Here is a 19,883-nt window from a genome sequence, read left to right as displayed (position 1 = left end):
AGTCACAACATGTCATAGTGTATTTCTGTCCTTTGTCAGTCTCTTCTTAACTTGGTCATACATTCTTGGGCACTTTTGTACCCCAGATCTCGACAGAGCCCGCTGCGAGGGAATACACAGGAGGCGAAGGAAGGAACGTAACCAGCTCCTCTTCTGCACGGACCCTCACCAGTTGAGCCCCGCCTTCTCCCCGAACCCCCAAGGCTGGTGGGCGGGGCCACGCGGTGACGCAGGCCGCACGTTTCCGGTCCGAGAAACCGTCGCGTTTCTGGGGAGACGCCTCAGCCGGCAGTTAACCACCGTGCTCGGAACTCGGGTGTCGGCCGCTTCCATCACCCGCGTCACCATGGGGGCCGTGCTGGGCGTCTTCTCCCTCGCCAGCTGGGTGAGTTCGGGGTCTAGTGTCTCTGTTGGTCTTATGGCTTGGGGCTGGGGTCGGGGTGGTGCGACAGGGCTCCCCAAGCCGTGAGCCCCGAACGGGTCTGGGCCCCGGAGGCCAGGGGGTTGGGGGGCCGGCCCTGGGCTGCAGAGGGTATACAAACCCGGCGAGGTCCAGGGTGAAATCCGCGAGGCGCTGCGATCGGATGCGGCCGTTCTCCTCCTGCGTTTGCTGAGGAACGTAAGAGGCCAGGTCTCCATTGTTTACAATCTGATCGCCCCGCCCCCGCCAGCCTTCCGGCTCTGGGTTCCTCTGGAGCTGGGATGGGGCCGGGGCTGGGCTCCCTAGGCCGGGGCTCTCTGGTTCATTTCCAAGCACCGTCATTTATTTGGGCGGTGGGGGCAGGGGGTGTGTGTGGATAATATATTTATCCCATAGCACAGGATTTGCCAAAGCTACAGAGTCTGTGGCAGAGGTGAGATTTTTAACCAAGGCCTGGGTGCGATTCTGGCTCAAGAGAAAGAAGGCCTTGTGGATTATTATTCAGAATTGGAAGTCATGGCCTGAACATTTTGGGGCCTCGTACAAGTCGTTTCTTTCTGGCTTCCCTTAAGATGAGGACCATCATCCCAGCTTTCCTCGCCTCCAGAGCTGTTGTGAGGATGAAGTGAATAAATGGGTTGAATCACTTTGTATATATGGGTTGAATCAGTTTGTAAATTGTAAACGTCATATTTGCAAAAGGAAAATTATGGTATCTATGGAAGAGAATATGCTGAGTTCACTCATACATTCACTTCAGAGGGGCATGATTCCTTAACATCATTTCCTTGTTTCCTAATTCCCCTCCTGACTTAATTGGCCAAGGAGTCAATCTCAGCTCATTCCACTTCCCTATCTTAGGGACAGACTATATTTTCCATCCTTTAAGATTGTTGAACAAAAAGCAAAAGAGCTATTGGTCACTTAAGGGCCTCGTGGCTTTCCAGTATTTTGACCTTGCCCAAAATAAGAAATCTTACATGGTTTATTTAATACACCTGTTTAGATACAAGTTTCATGAAATAATTCTTTGGCCTCTGCTGTACTTTTTTCTGTCACAGTAAAAAAAAAAAAATCCTGGCCAGTTGATTTTTACAGTGTTTTACAAAATAAGTGTTTTGCAAATACTTACAGTACATTTACAAAATTGCAGCATTTACAAAATAAGATTTAGGGAAAAATAGTTAAGAAGGTCATTAACTAGGGAGTAATATGGTAACTTGAAATCTGAAACACGTGGTGGCTTTGATATAAAGCCGAGATTTGAGCTGATGCCATCAAAACATTTCTACCTATACACCACTTTTATAGTTTACTGATTTCTTTTGTTCAATGGGAACAGCAAGTAATTCAGTGTACCTGGGAATGGAGTGAAGGGAAGGAGAATTAAAAGAAAGGTAAAGGGAGCCAAGTCATGTAGATACCCAGTGATCAACCTAAGGACTTTGGCTTTTACTCTTTCCTGATTATGGGGATCCCTTAGAGAAAAGAAGAATGATGTGAACTGACACCGTGTTGCTGTGTGGAGAATAGATGGTGAAAAAGAAAGGGTAAAGCAGTGCTAGGGGAGGAAAACCTTTTATTCTGTTCTCTGTGGATTAGTGGTCGGGCCTGCAAATTAAACTAAGACAAGTTAGCAAGAAAAAAAAGTTTGTACTTGTGCAACCCACATACATGTAGGAGTTTTCAGAGATGAACAACTTGAAAGAGCGGTTAGAATATAGGATTTTATTATATGCCTTTCTTAACGGGTGGAGGGGTGCAGGAAAGCACTTCCCTGGGAAAAACAAAGAGGTTTCTTTAGGAAAGGGGAATGGGTTTTGAGGAGAACAAACAGGAGATAAGAAAGTGTGTGATAGTACTTGTTTATGTGAGTGCAGAGGTCTTTTTCTCTTCTTCAAGGCAATAAAACTCCCTTGGAGAGAGAATTTATGGCAGTTGCTACATTCAGTCAGATGAGAAATGCTCTGAGAGGGCATTTTTCCCCCTATGTCTTTGGAATCTCACATGTTTTTATCTTAAAATAATTTTTATACTAAGGGTTCTGAATGGGTTACTGTAGCAGCAAGATAGGAGCTATTGCATTTAATCCAGGTGAGAGATGATAGTGGTGACTGGACCAGTGTGATAACTGAGGATGCTATGAAAGTAGCTAGATTCCGGATACGTTTTGAGGTTCGAGCTGATGTGCTGATAAATGGAATGAGAGTTTTGGGAAAAGAAGGCATCAAGGATGACTGCAAGGTGTTTGACCCGGGCAACAGGAAGAGTATGCCTGGGTCCTTGGACTCTTTAATCAATAAAAATTAGTAGGAGGCCAGACAAGAATTTCAGGCAAGCAGAAGGAAGGAAAAACAAGCAACAGGTGCCTTTGCTTGCTCCCAAGGGGTGGAGGATCTGGTTCCTTAAATGGGATGTGGGTAGGGACGGATCAGTGGGTTGAGTAAGAGATGTGGCTGAAGCTGTCTGCTTGCCCCCCCCCGGCCCCCCCTCCCCCACCTTGCTGCTGTTTCATGCAGGGACCATGCACAATACCCTGTGCTGTTTTGCTCTCCGCGGCTCAGAAGTAGCAGTTGGTTTATGGCCCTGTTGTATCTTATTGTTCATGCAGGCAGTTATTTTTAGTCCCTTACAGTTTCTTTGTATTCTGCTGCTCAAGGGTTGGTCCAGGTGCAAGCACTCGGGGAAAGGGTCCCAGGTTCCGGTTTATCTCAAGTAGAGTTATTTACGGAGATAGGTGTGGAGACTTATACCAAGGTCACAGATGCGGAGCTCCACACCAAGGTCATCTCTGGAACTGTCTGAGCCCCATAGCAACTGTTGCCATGAACCCCCCCCCCCCCCCCCGATCTAAACCAGCCTGCTCCCTGACCCCATATTAGGTACAAATACTCACCGTAATACTCACTCTCTAGCACCCTAACCAAGCACCTAATGCCACCCTTCCAGCAGGGTTTTTTTTGGTCTTGAGGCTATAAAAGTGAAAAGTGATAGTGTTAGTTGTTCAGTTGTGTCCGATTCTCTGCCACCCCATGGACTGTAGCCTGCCAGGCTCCTCCCTGCATGGACTTCTCCAGGCAAAATTACTGGAGTGGGTACCATTCCCTTCCCCAGGGGAATCTTCCCAACCCAGGGATCAAACCCAGGTCTCCTAGTAACTCTCGAAGGGGTCTGCTCTCCCTTGAACCGGCCCGCTGTTCTAACAGGTGGCTCTCCATGGTCTGTCAGGAGGTTGGCCCTCTGTGCTAACAGCCAGACTCCCACTCCAGTAAACTCTTCTCTTACTCTGTCTCGTGTCTGGAAATTCTTTTCTAACCTCCACACAGATCATGAAAATAGGGGAGTGACATAACATATAGTAAGATACGTTTGTTCCGCAGTTTGAGTACCTATTGTGTAAAGGTGCAAAAGATAGAATGCTAGGTGGTCATCCCCTGCCCACTCCAGGTACAGACAGTTATAAACAAGTAAGTAGGTGTACTGGTTTGCCAGGGCTGGATAACAAAAGACCACAAAGTGAATGGCTTAAATAATAGAAATTGATTGGATCGTCATTTGGAGGCTAGAAGTCTGAGATTAAGGTGTCAGCCAGGTTGGTTCCCAGAACTCTGTTCCAGGCTTCTTCCCTAGTTCCTAGTGGTTTGGCAGCAATCTTTGGTGTTCCTTGGTTTATAGATTTCTGCCTTCATCTTTGCATGATGTTCTGTCTGTGATGCTCAACTGTGTTCAGATTTCTCCTTTGTATGACACCAGTCATGTTTGATTAGGGGCCCACTTTTCTCCAGTAAGACATCATTTTACGGAGTTATATCTGTATTGACCCTGTTTCCAAATCAGGTCACATTCTGAGGCACTGGGGATTAGGACATAAACGTATGAATTTTGGAAGACATAATTCAATTGATAGCAAATAGTGGGCAGTTATTAATTTAATTGGCTAGAGGAAAAACAGCTAAAGGATTTAGAAGCATGTGAGTGCAGACAAAATGAACTGGAAGCAATTAGTGTCATTGTTTTTAGCTGTAAAATGTCTATATCTCTATCTATGACCAGACACAGACTTCTGTTATGGTCTTTTGACCCAGATTGTAGTTAAGAATTGAAGACTGGGGCTGGGTGGTCAATTCCCCATGGCTGTTTTGATTATGGATATTACTGGTTATCGTGATATATGGAGTCCCTGCTATGAAAGAAATTATGCTAGGTGCTATATACTGCTGACATTATCTCATAAAAGATTATCACTAGGGCCATACTGTAAACCAGAATCCCCCAGTGTCTGCATCTGCTGTTTCTGCTGATGATTCTGAATTAGCCTATCCTTGTAATGTGCCTTGATAACGTCACCTGTCAAAGCAATTCAAGTGGTTTCCTAATCAGGCATATAGAAGAACGGCTCAAAGCATGTCCTCTTGTCTGGAATGCTTGTTAGGAGAGTTTAGCTGACCAAAGATCCAGGTGACTTTTTTTCAAGTGAGGGGAAGTTCACATAACATAAGATTAACTATTTTAAAGAGTATAATTGTGTCATTTAGTACATTCACATGTTGTGCTGTCATAACATATGTCTGGTTCCAGAACATTCTCACCACCCCAAAGAGAAACTCAGTGTCCACTTAGCAGTCAGCTCTCTTCCAGCCTCTGGAAACCACTCCTCTGCTTTCTGTCTCCAGATCGACCTGTTTTGGGTATTTCATATGAATGAAATCACAGTATGTGACCTTTTGTGTCTGGCTTCTTTCACTTGGCATCATGCTTTCGAGGTTCACCCATGTTGTACCAGCTATCAGTACTTCATTTTTATGGCTAGATAATATTCTGCCCTTTGTGGTTATCTATATGCTATTTATCCATTCACCAGCTGATGGGCATTTAGGTGGTCTCTGCCTTTCAACAGTTGTAGATGGTGCTGTTTGGAACATTCATGTCCAAATTTTGTTTGAATACTTGCTTCAGTTCTTTTGGGTGTATGTGTGAGTTGGAATTACTGGGTCATATGATAATTCTGTGCTTAATTTTGCGGAGTCTCTGGGTTACTCTTCAGTGGAGCCAAAAGTCTTTTGCTTCTGTTATTTGTAAGGGTTTCTGTGTAATGTTGCCTCATGCTGTAATATTAGATTTGGTAGCTAGGATTCTCAGAAATCAGCAGGTGGAGTTAGGTTTCAGTTTTTCTCAGTATTAAGATATATTGTTTTTAAACAAAATATGCTGTCTGTGGGAACATAACCAACACTTAGTGGGCCTTTACTGTGTTTTAAGTACTGTGTTGAGTGCTCATTTAATATAGCAGTGTCTGAAGGAGGAAGATTCTGTTACTGAGTTTATTTTACACATGGAGAAATAAGCTTACATTTTGTAACTTGCTGAGGTAAAATGGTGGAAATAACACTGACTCCAGAGCTTGCTGGGGTCCAGCCTCAGCAGGATCCAGGGATACCCTCAGGATGGACGGCGTTGGCGAGAGAGAAACTGAGGCAGCCTCTCAGTCTTTCTTTGGACTGCCTGTTTATTTCAAGCTTATGATTCTCTTTTATACTTTTACAAAAGCATTAGGTCAGAGGTTTGATATTTTTAGTTCCCATTGACCCAGATTTATTTTTCTCCAAAAATCATTGTTGCCCCTCAAAAGGAGTTCCTTCCTCAGCGATTCTCTTATCTAGTTCTTCTCATGTGTCCTTGTGAGTACACTGTAACTCATGCTAACGTCTGGGCTGCATACCGCATTCCTCAGTTTATTTCGTATCTTTCTAAGTCCTGTTTGCCCCTAGTATCCTAAGTTCACTATTTCTTAGAAAGGGCTTCTAGCTAATAATATCTCTAAAGTCCCTAATTTCTATAAGCTATAGTAGAATATGCTAACATTACAGAAATCCTTAAATCTTTAGCTTCTAACTATTTTAATTATTCCTAAGCCCTAAATTCAGCAAACTTCTTTGCCATAAACATTTTTCTCACAAATGGGCCTCAGATAGGAATCCCTCCCATGGTCTCAAGCTGCGGCCTCTGTGCTCACCCTGGAACACTCTTTTGTAAAAGTCCTTGAACAAATGTCAGTGATTAACTTTATGAATTATTCTTTGAGCACAGCTGCAGAAGGCTTTATGCCTTCTCTTGCTCCTCTCAAAAACAGTAAGCACCTTAATATTCTCTTCAGTCAACTCAGCAGAGGAAAGGAAAACACAAGTCAGAATCACAAAGCCTAACTCCTCATTCTGGGTGTGTGCCTACGGAACAAAGGGAGGGGGTTTAGGGCCGTGCCTCTATTTTGTCAGTAATGCCTAACGCGGCTCCAACAAGAGCTCATGCTTTTAACTACTTGCTCCCAGCTCTGACTCTCAGAGAAGGCTCTCGGAGCCTGGGGTGCCTGGCCTCTGTCCTGGATGCCGGGAACGGACCGCTGAAGGCCGTCTCACGCGGCGATGCTCTGTCCATTGCAGGTCCCGTGCCTTTGTGGCGGAGCGTCGTGTTTGCTCTGCAGTTGCTGTCCCAACAGTAAGAATTCCACCTTGACTCGCCTCATCTACGCTTTCATCCTCTTCCTGGGCACCGTTGTCTGTTTTATCATGTTTCACGAGGGGATGGAGACTCAGCTGAAAAAGGTAAGTAGAAGTAACATTACATTAACATTACAGTAACAAGTAACATTATTAATGTAGTGGTTTTAATTATTTTATGTTTTGCAAAAATTTTAGTTGTAATTAGTATTTATTTGTTCACTGTTGTGAAACTCAATCAAGTTCAGTGGATTGGTTGGGATCGTACATTTCAGTTCTAGTCAAGACAGAGTAGGAAGGTATTAATCTTTTCCCAAAGTAAAGGTAGTATCAGAAGCAACATCTTTTAGTCTAACAACTTTCGAAAAGATACTAAAAGAGTGGCCTCAAAGCTCTTTTAAATAAAGTATATTTTAATCTAGACTAGCCTTTATTTGCAGAGAAGGGCCAAAAAGAGAGCACTTGACTTTTATTTTTAAAATGCAACTTGTTTATATTGTTCAGTGACAAGATTGTAAGTGAATTGAAAGCCAAAGCGAAAAGTCCCACAGGAGGGTCTTGCAGTTGTTGAAGTGGCCGGTTTTATAAATCCAGGCTTTTCTGTGGTGGGATTGAATCTCTCTTTAAATGTGGATATTCCCTTAGCATTAAAATGTTTTTTCTTTCCAGATACCTGGATTCTGTGATGAAGGACTTAGTACCAGGATTACTGATATTATGGATAAAGATTGTGATGTGCTGGTTCGTTATAAAGCTGTGTATCGAATCAACTTTGCCTTGGCCATCTTCTTCTTTGCCTTTTCTCTGCTCATGTTAAATGTGAAAACGAGTAAAGATCCCAGAGCAGCCATACACAATGGGTAGGTAGGAATTATTTATTGTTAACTTGTCACAGTGTTGTATCTTCGCCTTCAGTGGTTAATGTTGCCATTTTGATGAAAGCAGTGCAGTATATAATCAGTGGCCCAGATGTACTTCTCATCTATTATACATGGGAAGTTGTGTCAAGGTCATTTTCAGTTGGAGCCCTGCAGTATAGTGGAAGTAGAGTGGACAATGAGAATCTTTTTTTTTTTTTTTTTGTATTATTTATTTATTTAGTATTTTCTAAAAATATTTGCGTCAGGTTCCTATATTTTTCTGCACACCTATGAAACTGTTCAAGCATTGTACTAGGCACTTCACACACAGAAACACACATTTTTTTTTCTATTGTTAAAAGATAAACATGTACCTGATATGTTTAGACAGGATACAGAAAGATAAATAGTGAATATATTTGGGGCACTGATTCACATGTTCTGTCGCTTCCCACTCCTGATCCCCAGTTCCTCTTTTACACGTATTTCAGAGAGGTTAAAGAAATTGCCTGAGATCTCTCAGCTAGAGAGGGTTGGCGCTGGGATTGAAACTCCAATCTGTTCAGCTCCAAAGCTGCTTGCTTTCCGCGCTGCCATGCAAAGTAGTGTTTAAAGGTTGACTAAAAGCCAGGTTTGGACTTGTGATGAGCTGTGTGATTGAGGGCAAGGGGTTTATGTCCAGTTGCCTGATGTGCAGTTTGCCAAACTGAGATGGCTGAGATTTGCAGCAGAGCCCGGAAGACACATCTTGGATCCACCTCCCTGAAGGCCAGAGGCTATAGATACTTCTGGGATAAAGAAGCAGGGTAGTCTTACTTGTGGGAATGGGAAGGTAAGGAACAGGTGCTGTAATCGGTGTTCTGCACAGGTCTTTATCTTAATTACAAGCTTGAAATGGCAACCCACTCCAGTATTCTTGGCTAGAAAATCCCATGGACAGAGGAGCCTGGTGTCCATGGGGTCACAAAGAGCGACTGAGCGACTTCACTTTCACTTTCTTTAACAGGATACTTAGCATAATCAGGGGGTGGAGTTTTTGGCACTCTGAATTCATTGAACACCCTGTGCAGGCCCTGTTGTAGGGTCAGTAGTCCCAACCAGTGTTAACGAGCTTGAACTGGACAAAAACTAACTCCCGGTTTCTGAAAAACAGCTTAAGTCCCTGTTGCTGTAGCAACCCATACATCAGAGGCAGGTATCTACAGGGGTGGTTAAAGAGTCTTGGGATATATTATCTAAGCTGTAGGTAAGAAGGTATGAAATTTAAAAAAATTTAGACAAGCCTTGTGAAGGCAAGGCCACAAATGGAGGAGTTCTTTAACGAGCTGTTAAAGCAGGGAAACTCTAAGGTAATGTGTTTCTTTCTTATTAACGTGAATGATTGGGTCTCTGCTAATATTTGTCCTCAAATTGTGTGAAATACTGAGTGAAGTAGCTTCATGTCAGATGAAGAAACAAGCCCAATCATGTTGAAAGTGGCTAGTAAGGCTTTATTTTTACATTTCAGAAGTTTATTTTCTCAATGAAAGGGAAAAATTAGCATTTCATAAGTGTACTTTTATATTTTAATAGATTTTGGTTCTTCAAAATTGCTGCCATTGTTGGTATCATGGTTGGATCTTTCTATATTCCTGGAGGCCACTTCAACACAGGTATGGTTCACTATAACAGGGGCTAATTATAATGTACACAAACTCTATAGATGACTGCATTCATTACTGATTTTGCAGAACTGGTAATTAAATGAGATGGTGTTCAATTATTATGACTTGATACTAATATTAAGATATTAATTGACTGATTAAAGCCAGGAGACATTCAGCCCACTTCTCAGCTATTCTGAAACCAGATGTTAATTGTTTGCCAGTATTTTAGGTTTCCCTTCTCACTTGGCAGTATGAAGTTAATCGGGCTTGTCAACATAAGGACTTGTAACCATGTACTCCACTATCCCCGTTTTAACCCGCTTCCTTTTTGTGGCATCATATGGCATCTGTGGATTTCCACTGTGATTTATATCCCTATGAGTAAAGGAAAGGGCTTATATCTTTTCCATTTGTAATGTCAGACCATGGGCTCTCCTTAGCACAAGCTAGAATAGATTTTAAAAGGTCTGAAACCCAACAGAACACTTGTCACAGAATGCCTTTGAGTTTGGAATTGCGAGAATCTTGCTGTACTGCTCAAGACAGAATGTGTCTTATTATTACCTTTTCTTACTTGAAACCTTTTTAGTGTGTTGGACAGTAACACTCTGATATGTTGCTCCTGTGGTAAAGAATAACTTTGTGCTTTTGGTTTGTAGCCTGGTTTGTTATTGGCATGGTAGGGGCTTTCTTCTTCATCCTCATCCAGCTGGTGCTGTTGGTAGACTTTGCTCACTCTTGGAATGAATCATGGGTAAATCGAATGGAAGAAGGGAATCCAAGATGCTGGTATGCCGGTAGGTGTCAAACCCCTATGAGAGCCACACTGCATTATACTACGTTAAACTGGGTGAAAATTGATCCTCGTTAGTTTAAAAGTTTGTTATAACTGTGAGCATTCATGTTCATTTTCTATTTTCTAGCTTTACTGTCTATCACAAGCTTGTTTTATATCCTGTCAATCATCTTTGCCGGGTTGCTGTACAAATACTACACCAAACCAGATGGCTGCACAGAAAACAAGTTCTTCATCAGTTTTAATCTGATCCTTTGCGTGGTGATTTCTGTTTTGTCAATCCATCCAAAAATTCAGGTATGGTTATGATCTCTGCTTCTTCCTCCTATGAGAGATTTTTAATTAATGCTAAACTTGAAACCTAGGTAAGCTTTTATATGAATTTATGTCCAAGTTTATCTACTTAAACGTTTTTCTACTGTAGCATGATAAAGTCTTCATAATTAATCATAAAATGTGCCATTGAATGTCAGTATTATAATTAAATGAATAATTTCCCTATTATTTAAGGGGAAAAAACTATGTAACTTGAGAATTTATTATCCTTATAAAATTGTTTATATCACAAGAATGAGTCTTAGAAATCTTTAGCAGAGATATTTTAGGGGAATTAAACTAGAAAAATATGATTTTAATATTTAAAACACAACTCATGCTCCTGAGTTTCCTCATTTAAATACCATATTTTAAAAATTCATGGATCTTCAGATACGAAATATGAAAAGAACATCACCTCTCCTTTTAAACGTGAGAAAACTGAAGGTCCAGAGAGTTGATGAATTACCTCGCTAGTTAAGGGCAAGGCTTAGCTTTGATTTCACTATACCAGGGAACTAGTGGTAAATCCAAGCCTTTGTATGATACACAGGAATTTCCAGGGTTATGAAATGCCTGAGAATAGGTGGTATATGCCTCCTCTTTCTTGGTTATTTTTCAAGCTAACTTAAACTGAAAGGTTACTTGTCATCTTTCATCTGTCAAGCAGAATCAAAAGGTTCTCAATAGCAGCTCAGTGGGTCCCAGGAAGTACGTTTTTAGAAATTCAGCCCTTGCAGTTCCTATTGTTTTCTTTTCGATTCCATAGGAACACCAGCCTCGTTCTGGCCTCCTGCAGTCTTCTCTCATCACCCTCTACACCATGTACCTCACGTGGTCAGCCATGTCCAATGAACCTGGTAAGCAAATTTTAAAAGCACATGCATTTGATGGAAAGAAAGTAAGAAATGGGAGTTCTCTGGCAGTGCAGCGGTTAGGACTCAGGTTTCACTGTTGTGGGTGTAGGCTTGAGTTTCCCTGGTTGGGAAACTTAAGATCCCACAAGCTGTGCCATGCACACCAGGAGTAAAAGAAAGTACGAAATAACTCCTTTGGTGGGTGCCAGAACTAGAGCTGGAGCAAATGTCAGACAAACAAATGAACAAACAAAAACTTCACTTAAATGTACAATGCCTTTGGTATTTACCTCTCAAATTTTATTCTCCATGTCTGCTCCTAGCTGTTCAGAGCTGAAAGCCTAAAGGACCACCTGAAGGACCTTTATATGTCCAGGCTTTTACCCGGACTAAATCAGATTAGTTAAGGGCTGAACAAGGCAACATTGTTTTGGCCCTTTGTAGAATTACGTTAATTGAATTTTATGTTGGTGGTACAGGCTTCAGAAGAAATAGCTGCAGGAAATCTCCTTTTGTAGGTCTTATGGGATTGTTTCTCAATATAGTATGTAGATGGGGAAGCAGTGGAAACAGTGTCAGACTTTATTTTTGGGGGCTCCAAAATCACTGCAGATGGTGACTGCAGCCATGAAATTAAAAGACGCTTACTCCTTGGAAGGAAAGTTATGACCAACCTAGATAGTATATTCAAAAGCAGAGACAATACTTTGCTGACTAAGGTCCGTCTAGTCAAGGCTATGGTTTTTCCTGTGGTCACGTATGGATGTGAGAGTTGGACTGTGAAGAAGGCTGAGCGCCAAAGAATTGAGGCTTTTGAACTGTGGTGTTGGAGAAGACTCTTGAGAGTCCCTTGGACTGCAAGGAGATCCAACCAGTCCATTCTGAAGGAGATCATTCCTGGGATTTCTTTGGAAGGAATGATGCTAAAGCTGAAACTCCAGTACTTTGGCCACCTCATGCGAAGAGTTGACTCATTGGAAAAGACTCTGATGCTGGGGAGGATTGGGGGCAGGAGGATAAGGGGACGACAGAGGATGAGATGGCTGGATGGCATCACTGACTCGATGAACGTGAATCTGAGTGAACTCCAGGAGATGGTGATGGACAGGGAGGCCTGGCGTGCTGCGATTCATGGGGTCGCAAAGAGTTGGACACGACTGAGCAACTGAACTGAACTGAACTGTGGACTGGTTTTCAAGGAAAACCATTACTGCAGACCATCCAATGATGACTCAGCTTATTTTTATTGTATTCCTATATAACTGTGCAGAGACAGGAATAGGGATAAACTCCTTGTGCCTTTTTTTTTTTTTAAATAACCAGGCCAATTTTTTGAATCTACCTTATTTTGCAAACAAATTTATCTTTTTTAAACTTTTTGTTTTATATTGGATTATATTTGATGAACAATGTGGCGATAGTTTCAGGTGTACAGCAAAGTGATTTAGTTGTACATTTTCCCATTTAGGCTGTTACGTAATATTGAGCAGAGTAGGTCCTTGTTAGTTATCCATTTTAAACATAGCAGTGTATACAGGTCCATCCCAACCTCCCCACCACCCTTCCCCCTGGTAACTCTAAGTTCCTTCTCTAAGTCTGTGTAAACTCCTTATACTTTAAGCACACAACTGTAGAGCCCCAAAGACTTGCTAGTTAAACTTCAAAACCAGTTAAATTAAGATTGACATTTATAAAATTGGACAAATACTCTGTTGCTGTAGTTTTCTTTACTCTCTATCGAAAACCAAGTCTTTGATTGCAACACAGATGTGTTACTTACTGCCCAGTTGCAGGTTCTTTGAAGTATAACATTCTCATGTTTGAAATTGTGTTTTGTTACCATGACTGAGTGATGCGTAAACACACCCCTCAAATCCTTTTGGACCCCGATGAGTTATCCCTAAAGACAAAAAGCAGTTTCTCATTGTCAGATCGTTCCTGCAACCCTGGCCTGTTGAGCATCATCACGCACATGGCCTCATCCACCTTGGCCCCTGCGAATACAACTGCTCCAGCCCCTACCCCTGCTGTGCCGTCAGAGAGCGGGCCTTCTCTGAATAAGGAGAATTTCACTGGGCTGTTAGTCTTTGTTCTCTCCCTTTCCTATTCTAGGTAAGTTAAAAAGTCCTTGACTTGCCTCAGTTAACCCTAAAGTGTATATTTCTATAAGTTCAATAAATCCTCTTGTGAAATAATTCCCCCCAGCCTTACTAAGAGATATGTTCTCCTTTGTATAGGAAGATAAAGCCCTTACCTGACCTGACTCTAGATTAGCTAGAATAGTGGCTCTGAAATTTGGTTGGGTTATCTCTTTTTTTTAGGGTGTTGTTTATTTTATGATCATTGTAAAAAATATACGGAACTAGCATAATCTCATGCACAAAATGCTCAAGTTGGTATTTAATCCAAAACCTCAGATATAATCTACGTTAGCAGTTTGTACTCATTCTCTCACCCATTTTTATTGATTGATATTGTCTATCTAATAGTGTGTGATACTTTAATAATTTTAAAATGTGAAATAATACAAATAGGCCAGGATATATTTATATAAACTAACAGTGTAAGTGAGGGCAGTTTAAAGTAGGAAATGAAATTGTCCTCCCTCTAAATTCACCTTTTCTGTGGTTAAATTTTGGCACATATTATTTCAGACTTTTTTCTTTTGCTTATGCTTACTATCTATTAATCTATTTGTATCTATATTATTATGTATATTTTTATAAATAGTTACGTAATTTTATATCACTTGATATATAATTTAAAAATAGAGAACATACTATATAATAGTATAATAGTATACTATTCTGAAATACATATGAATTTGTCATAATTTGGACAGCTTTGCACACATAATGTGTAGTTTTACCCTTTTTTTTCCTTTTTTCTTTTTTTTTAATTATTGCTTAAAATATGGGTTGGCAGCCATATTTTGGCTTGGGCTGACTTCCTATTTCTCTACATAAAGTTTTATTGGCTTATAGCTATGTTCATTTGTTTCGTGCTCTCTGTGACTATTTTTGTTTATTTCCTTTGATTCTTGATCTTAAGAGGGAAGCTTTTAATCTTTCACTATTAAATACAGCTTTTTCATAGAGGCCCTTTATCAATTTGAGGAAGTTTTCTATTTCTAGTTTGAGTTTTTATCATTAAAAAGTATCAGATTTTTGCAAAAAGAATTTTTTCTTAATGTCTGTTGAGATATTCATGTGGAATTTGTCCTTTATTTGTATGTACTTTTAAATTCAATCATTTAACAAACTTTTAGTGAGCATCTGCTGTATATTAGAAATGCATAGATGACTAAGGTCATTGCCGGAAGGTCATTCCTTGTGAATAGCAAGGAAGACAGGAGTGGTTAAGTGATACAGCAGAAGAATAAGGAGCTAGGGCAGTTTAATCCAGCCTGGTGATGGGGTGACGTCAGAGAAGACTTCCTAGAGGACACGGTATGATTAGAGAGTTAAAGAGTGAGTGAGTTAGCTGGGCGAAGGCGGGCATTGCATTCTGAGCAAAGGAGAGATACTTCTGAAATCCTGGGAGCAGACACCGTAAGCATAGTGTATTCTGGGAAACCCCTCCAGGCAGTTAAAGCACCAAATTGTAACTGTTAGGATCAGAACTTTAAGCAAACCCTTCAGAAGCCCTTCAGTCCCCACAGCAGGAGCAGTTTAGAAATAACCTTCACGTGTACAGGCCTGTGACAGCACTTCATCTTCATGGCCCCCTTCTGATTTACCTTCCTGGGATCACTTTGCAGCATCTGCAATTCCAGCAATAGCCAAGTAAGTAAGCTGACGCTGTCAGGAAGTGACAGCGTGATCCTCCGTGATACGGCTGCCAATGGTGCCAGCGATGAGGAAGACGGACGGCCTCGGCGGGCAGTGGACAACGAGCGAGAGGGGGTGCAGTACAACTACTCCATGTTCCACCTCATGCTCTGCTCGGCCTCCCTGTACATCATGATGACCTTGACCAACTGGTACAGGTAGGAGGCAGAGAACTGAGGAAGCCCACTTAGCCCCCTGGGGTTGCCTGTAAGAGCTCCTGACCTCAGAATCCCCTTCTTTTACCCATATAATGAAAGTGTGTTCAGTGCTCACGTTTTTCTGAAATACTTCTGAATTTTTTTTCTCCTCTTGCATTTAAAATCCGGTTGGAATGCCTACAGTGAAAATTATGGGAAGCCCTTCCAAACTTGAGTAACTCAAGAGAGAAAATCATGACATAAAGTGATCTGACTTGTCTTTGTTCCCTGAGTTTTCTTTGTCTAGAGATGGCCATGTAGAGTATTATGATCAAAGGAAACATCTGGTAAAGCAGGGAAGATTCAGTAAATTCATTTCAGTCTTGAATTTAACCAGTATGTAGAATAGCCAGATGTTCTTGAAGAACGTTTTGCAAGGAAGAGTTCTTCATGCAGGCTAAAAGATAAAAGCTGTTTGAGTGGCAGAGCCCCCTGCTCATAAAAACGAAAAAATAGCAACTTTCTCAAGTCCCTTCTGGTAACTGACTACAGAGTAGTTGAGTGTCAGGCGAGTTTCAGTGGAGACTTTCTTAGCTTTTGCTGAGGGGCCGCTATATGCTGAAATCAGGCTCCTTTACTTAACTCTCAGGGGCTTCCCGGGTGGCTCAGAGAATCTGCCAGCCAAGCAGGAGATGTGGGTTCGATTCCTGGGTTGGGAAGGTCCCCTGGAGAAGGGCATGGCAACCCACTCGAGTATTCTTGCCTGGGAAATCTCATGGACAGAAGAGCCTGGTAGGCTGTAGTCCCTGGGGTTGCAAAAGTGTCGGACTTAGTGACTAAACAACAGCAACCACCTAACTCTCTGGCGTTTTCTCAGCCCTGATGCAAACTTCCAGAGCATGACTAGCAAGTGGCCAGCTGTGTGGGTCAAGATCAGTTCCAGCTGGTTCTGCCTCCTCCTCTACGTCTGGACCCTTGTGGCTCCGCTTGTCCTCACCAATCGAGACTTCAGCTGAAGCTGAGTGCCAAGGACACCACTGAAATTCCTAAAGGTCTCCTTTGCTGAAAGCTCCCTTACTGTTTACTTTCGCTTCAACTAATATATTAAGCAAATGCTTTGCAAATAAGACTATATCCAGGTTTATATCGGAGGGCAAGATGGAATAATGCTTGACGCAGGATCAGAACCTTTCATTTATATCTCTATTATGTTTATTTGTAAGGATAGAGAGCAAAAGGAACAGATTGTGTCTTCAAGTGAACTACAGCTGTGCTGTGAAGAGAGTTCTTTATTAAGACTTGTAGGTTCCTACAACTTTGATTTAAAATGTAAGACAAAAATGTTGGATATTTGAGGTTGTCGTTAATATATTTCTATTGCAGTATCTTTAAAGAACAAAATAATTATAATCATTTATATTGACAGTTTTCTTCTGTGAAAGTCTTTACTGTGTGATACAGGCCCTCTGTTCAGTCCTTAAACTCAGTGCTTGGGGAAAGGAGTCTGTGTGCAGGTCTTGCCCCAGAAGAGGGGTTGTTGGTATGGCTGCTGCTTCTATGTCTTGAGGTTTTTTTATTTCCTTTTTATTTTTTATACTACAGCATTGATGCTGCTTGATTCAAGCCTGTGGCTTTGCTAGAAATGTTAATTTCAACAAATGCTTTGTATGTTTGGTTAAGCTGAAGATTCACTTGAAAAACTGGTGCAGCTTTAGTCTATGTCATTATCTTGTTACAAGTATGTAAAACTATAAATGCATGTGAATATATTTGCACTATAAAGGTATTTGATTAAAATAGAAAGACTTACACTTTTTAAGGTCCTTTCTTTAACAGCTTTGATGAGTTAGCAGCATTTTAGGTTTTTCATTTTTTTAGACTTTTTTGGGCAGTAAGATTTATAAAGCATCTTCCAGAATGCTCTCCTGTTCCTTCTAAAATTTAAGGTCTGACCAGTGAGTGAAGTCTTGAACTCGTTCAGAAATTCTACTAAATGTCTTTCCTGGGCAAGACTTGGGTAGATGAGAGATAAGGCTTGCGTTCTCTGGAAGCTTCTTTGGGAGAGGTGGCACAGAGGGAAGTAGGATAGAGCAGTCTGCGTGCTCGGCGACGGCGTACTGCATGTTCTGCACCGGCCCCGTCAGGCCTGGGATACAGCTGCAAACGTGACAGGCGCCGGCTCTGCCGGCCTGGACTTAGAGTTTCAAAGAGGGTGTTGCAGTTAGTGCTGTGATTCAGGAATGGCAGAGAACTCACAGGAGAGGTGCCGGGTGGGGAGTGTCATGGTAGGCTTCCTGAGAAAAGTGATGTCTAAGCCAAGAAACGTTAGGAGTTCACGAATGAGAGGAATAGGGGAGTGGAGTGGCATCGCTGAAGGATAGACTGCATGTGAAGGGTAGGGAGATTTAAAAAACAGATACATTGTGTTCAGTGGAGCTTTAATGGGGAGAAGTGGTCTGGGACCAGGCCACGAAGGGCTTTGTAAACCACACTGAAGAGTTTGGACCTTGTGCAGGGGCAGCAGGGAACATAGAGTGCCATGGGCAGATGGTCTCGTCAGTCACTGCGGCTGATGTACGGAGATGGGATCTAGAGAAGGAGACCGGGGCAGTCCTTATGAGATCTGAAGCAGAGAAGGCAAGTGAGAATGGAAATTGACAGCTGAGAGTTCCTCAGTAATTAAACGTTTTAACTTGGCAGTTGATTAGCTGCGGGAGAGAGGTTGATTCCTGAGTGATGCTAGTTTAGCCGCCTGAAATGTCAGGTGGTTCTGTTTATATGGTGAGAAAAACCAGAAGCGGAGGAACAACCTGCGCTAGAAGAAAGATGGAGGTGGGCTCTGAAGATGGCTGTTCGGGTTTGGAAGCATGCTTTGTTATTTTCTGTCAGGCTGGTCAGTAAATATTTACTGAGTACATACTATGCTTCACAACCTTAGGCAAATGACAAGCCATCTGAGCCTCAGTGTTTCCTTTGTTTGAAAGCTTATCTTGGTACAGAAGAGCATTTAGAGAGTAAAATTACTTTGCAAAGTGCTTAACCATTGTAAGCACGCTGGTGGTAGCTGCTCATCGCCACATGGGCTAAAATGAGACTGGTCAATAGTCAGAGGTCAGAGATATTCAGCCGTAATCTAATGGAGGTGAGATCTGAGGGTTCTTAGAGAATTAGACAGGGCCTAGAGGGGACAGTCTCAGCTGAGCTGTAGGTGCGGGGTCAAGAAGCAGGGCTTGATAGGAACTGTTGGAACTGCTACCATTTAAACCAGTACTTTATGCCCTGGCTCAGAGAGAAAATTGCCAGGGATGTGGGGGACAGTTAGGGAAGGTATAGCCCCTTACTCTGCTGGTGTAAGGCAAGTCACCCCATTTTCCTTAAAGAAGGGCCAGCCAGATTAAGACCTTTAAAGGTCCTGAACTTTAAAAACATCACCGTGTACCACCCCTCCCCCACCTTATGTCACTTAAAAGCAATACTAAACTGTAAAATAAGTGTAACAGAGTCCAATAAAGTTTTTATTTTTTTCTCATGATGATAACTTCGATATTAATTTGAAATAACAAATTCGCTTTTAAAACCGAAGGGGCAGTGTCCCTACTTTGCTTGGTTATAAAATCAAGTTAAAACTGGCCTGTTGCTGGGACAGCCAGTAGTGTACTCAAGTTCAGCTCAGTTCAGTCGTTCAGTTGTGTCCGACTCTTTGCAACCCCATGAACCACAGCACGCCAGGCCTCCCTGTCCATCACCAACTCCTGGAGTTCACCCAGACCCGTGTCCATCGAGTCAGTGATGCCATCCAGCCATCTCATCCTCTGTCGTCCCCTTCTCCTCCTGCCCACAATCCCTCCCAGCATCGGGTCTTTTCCAGTGAGTCAGGTCTTCATATCAAGTGGTCAGAGTGTTGGAGTTTCAGCTTCAACATCAGTCCTTCCAATGGACACCCAGGACTGATCTCCTTTAAGATGGACTGGTTGGATCTCCTTGCAATCCAAGGAACTCTCAACAGTCTTCTCCAACACCAGTTCAAAAGCACCAATTCTTCAGCACTCAGCTTTCTTTATAGTCCAACTCTCACATCCATACATGACCACTGGAAAAACCATAGCCTTGACTAGATGGACCTTTGTTGGCAAAGTAATGTCTCTGCTTTTTAATATGCTGTCTAGGCTGGTGTACTCAAGACTCAAGTGAATTATACATGTTGAGTGCTGAATCATACACATGCATTTAAAAAAATCAGTATTTTAGGTAAGCTCAGGATTCCTCTGTAAAGCAAGAGGGTATTTTGAATCCTCAGACCTATGGTGTCATCCCATTTTAGAAGAGTCCCCTGGTGTCTCATCGCCATGAAGCAGGCCTGTCTGTCCTGCACTGTTGCTGATTGGGGGCCCTGGCTCCGAGGTCAGCTGTGTGCCCTAGGAATTCATTAAAGGCAACAGTGTGGCTGCCACTTCTGCATGGTTAGAGCTGGGAGAAAGCTTGTCGGCCCTTCTCGGATTTCCCTTTCTGGGTTGCTCTTGCTAGGCA

The 19,883-nt window shown here is 42.2% G+C and overlaps 1 protein-coding gene across 2 annotated transcripts; it reads left to right on the top strand.

The window, feature by feature from the left end:
- The first annotated feature begins 272 nt into the window (after window positions 1-272).
- On the top strand, window positions 273-18,846 carry SERINC3 (serine incorporator 3). Of its 2 annotated transcripts, XM_068986661.1 has the most exons (11): window positions 273-385; window positions 6,859-7,020; window positions 7,585-7,775; window positions 9,348-9,427; window positions 10,081-10,218; window positions 10,345-10,514; window positions 11,302-11,392; window positions 13,321-13,501; window positions 15,150-15,377; window positions 16,091-16,109; window positions 16,253-18,846. In XM_068986661.1, exons 1-11 carry the CDS (start codon window positions 347-349, stop codon window positions 16,370-16,372), a joined length of 1,419 nt encoding a protein of 472 aa, XP_068842762.1. In that variant the 5' UTR covers window positions 273-346; the 3' UTR covers window positions 16,373-18,846. The 2 variants fall into 2 exon arrangements, with proteins under 2 accessions (XP_068842762.1, XP_068842761.1); XM_068986660.1 differs by lacking the exon at window positions 16,091-16,109 and having other exon boundaries at window positions 16,234-18,846.
- Window positions 18,847-19,883: the final 1,037 nt, after the last annotated feature.

Source organism: Capricornis sumatraensis, chromosome 15 (assembly GCF_032405125.1).
Source record: "Capricornis sumatraensis isolate serow.1 chromosome 15, serow.2, whole genome shotgun sequence".
In the NCBI taxonomy this organism is placed as follows: Eukaryota; Metazoa; Chordata; class Mammalia; order Artiodactyla; family Bovidae; genus Capricornis; species Capricornis sumatraensis.
Note: the sequence above shows the minus strand (reverse complement) of the source record. Positions and strands in the feature narration are given on the sequence as shown.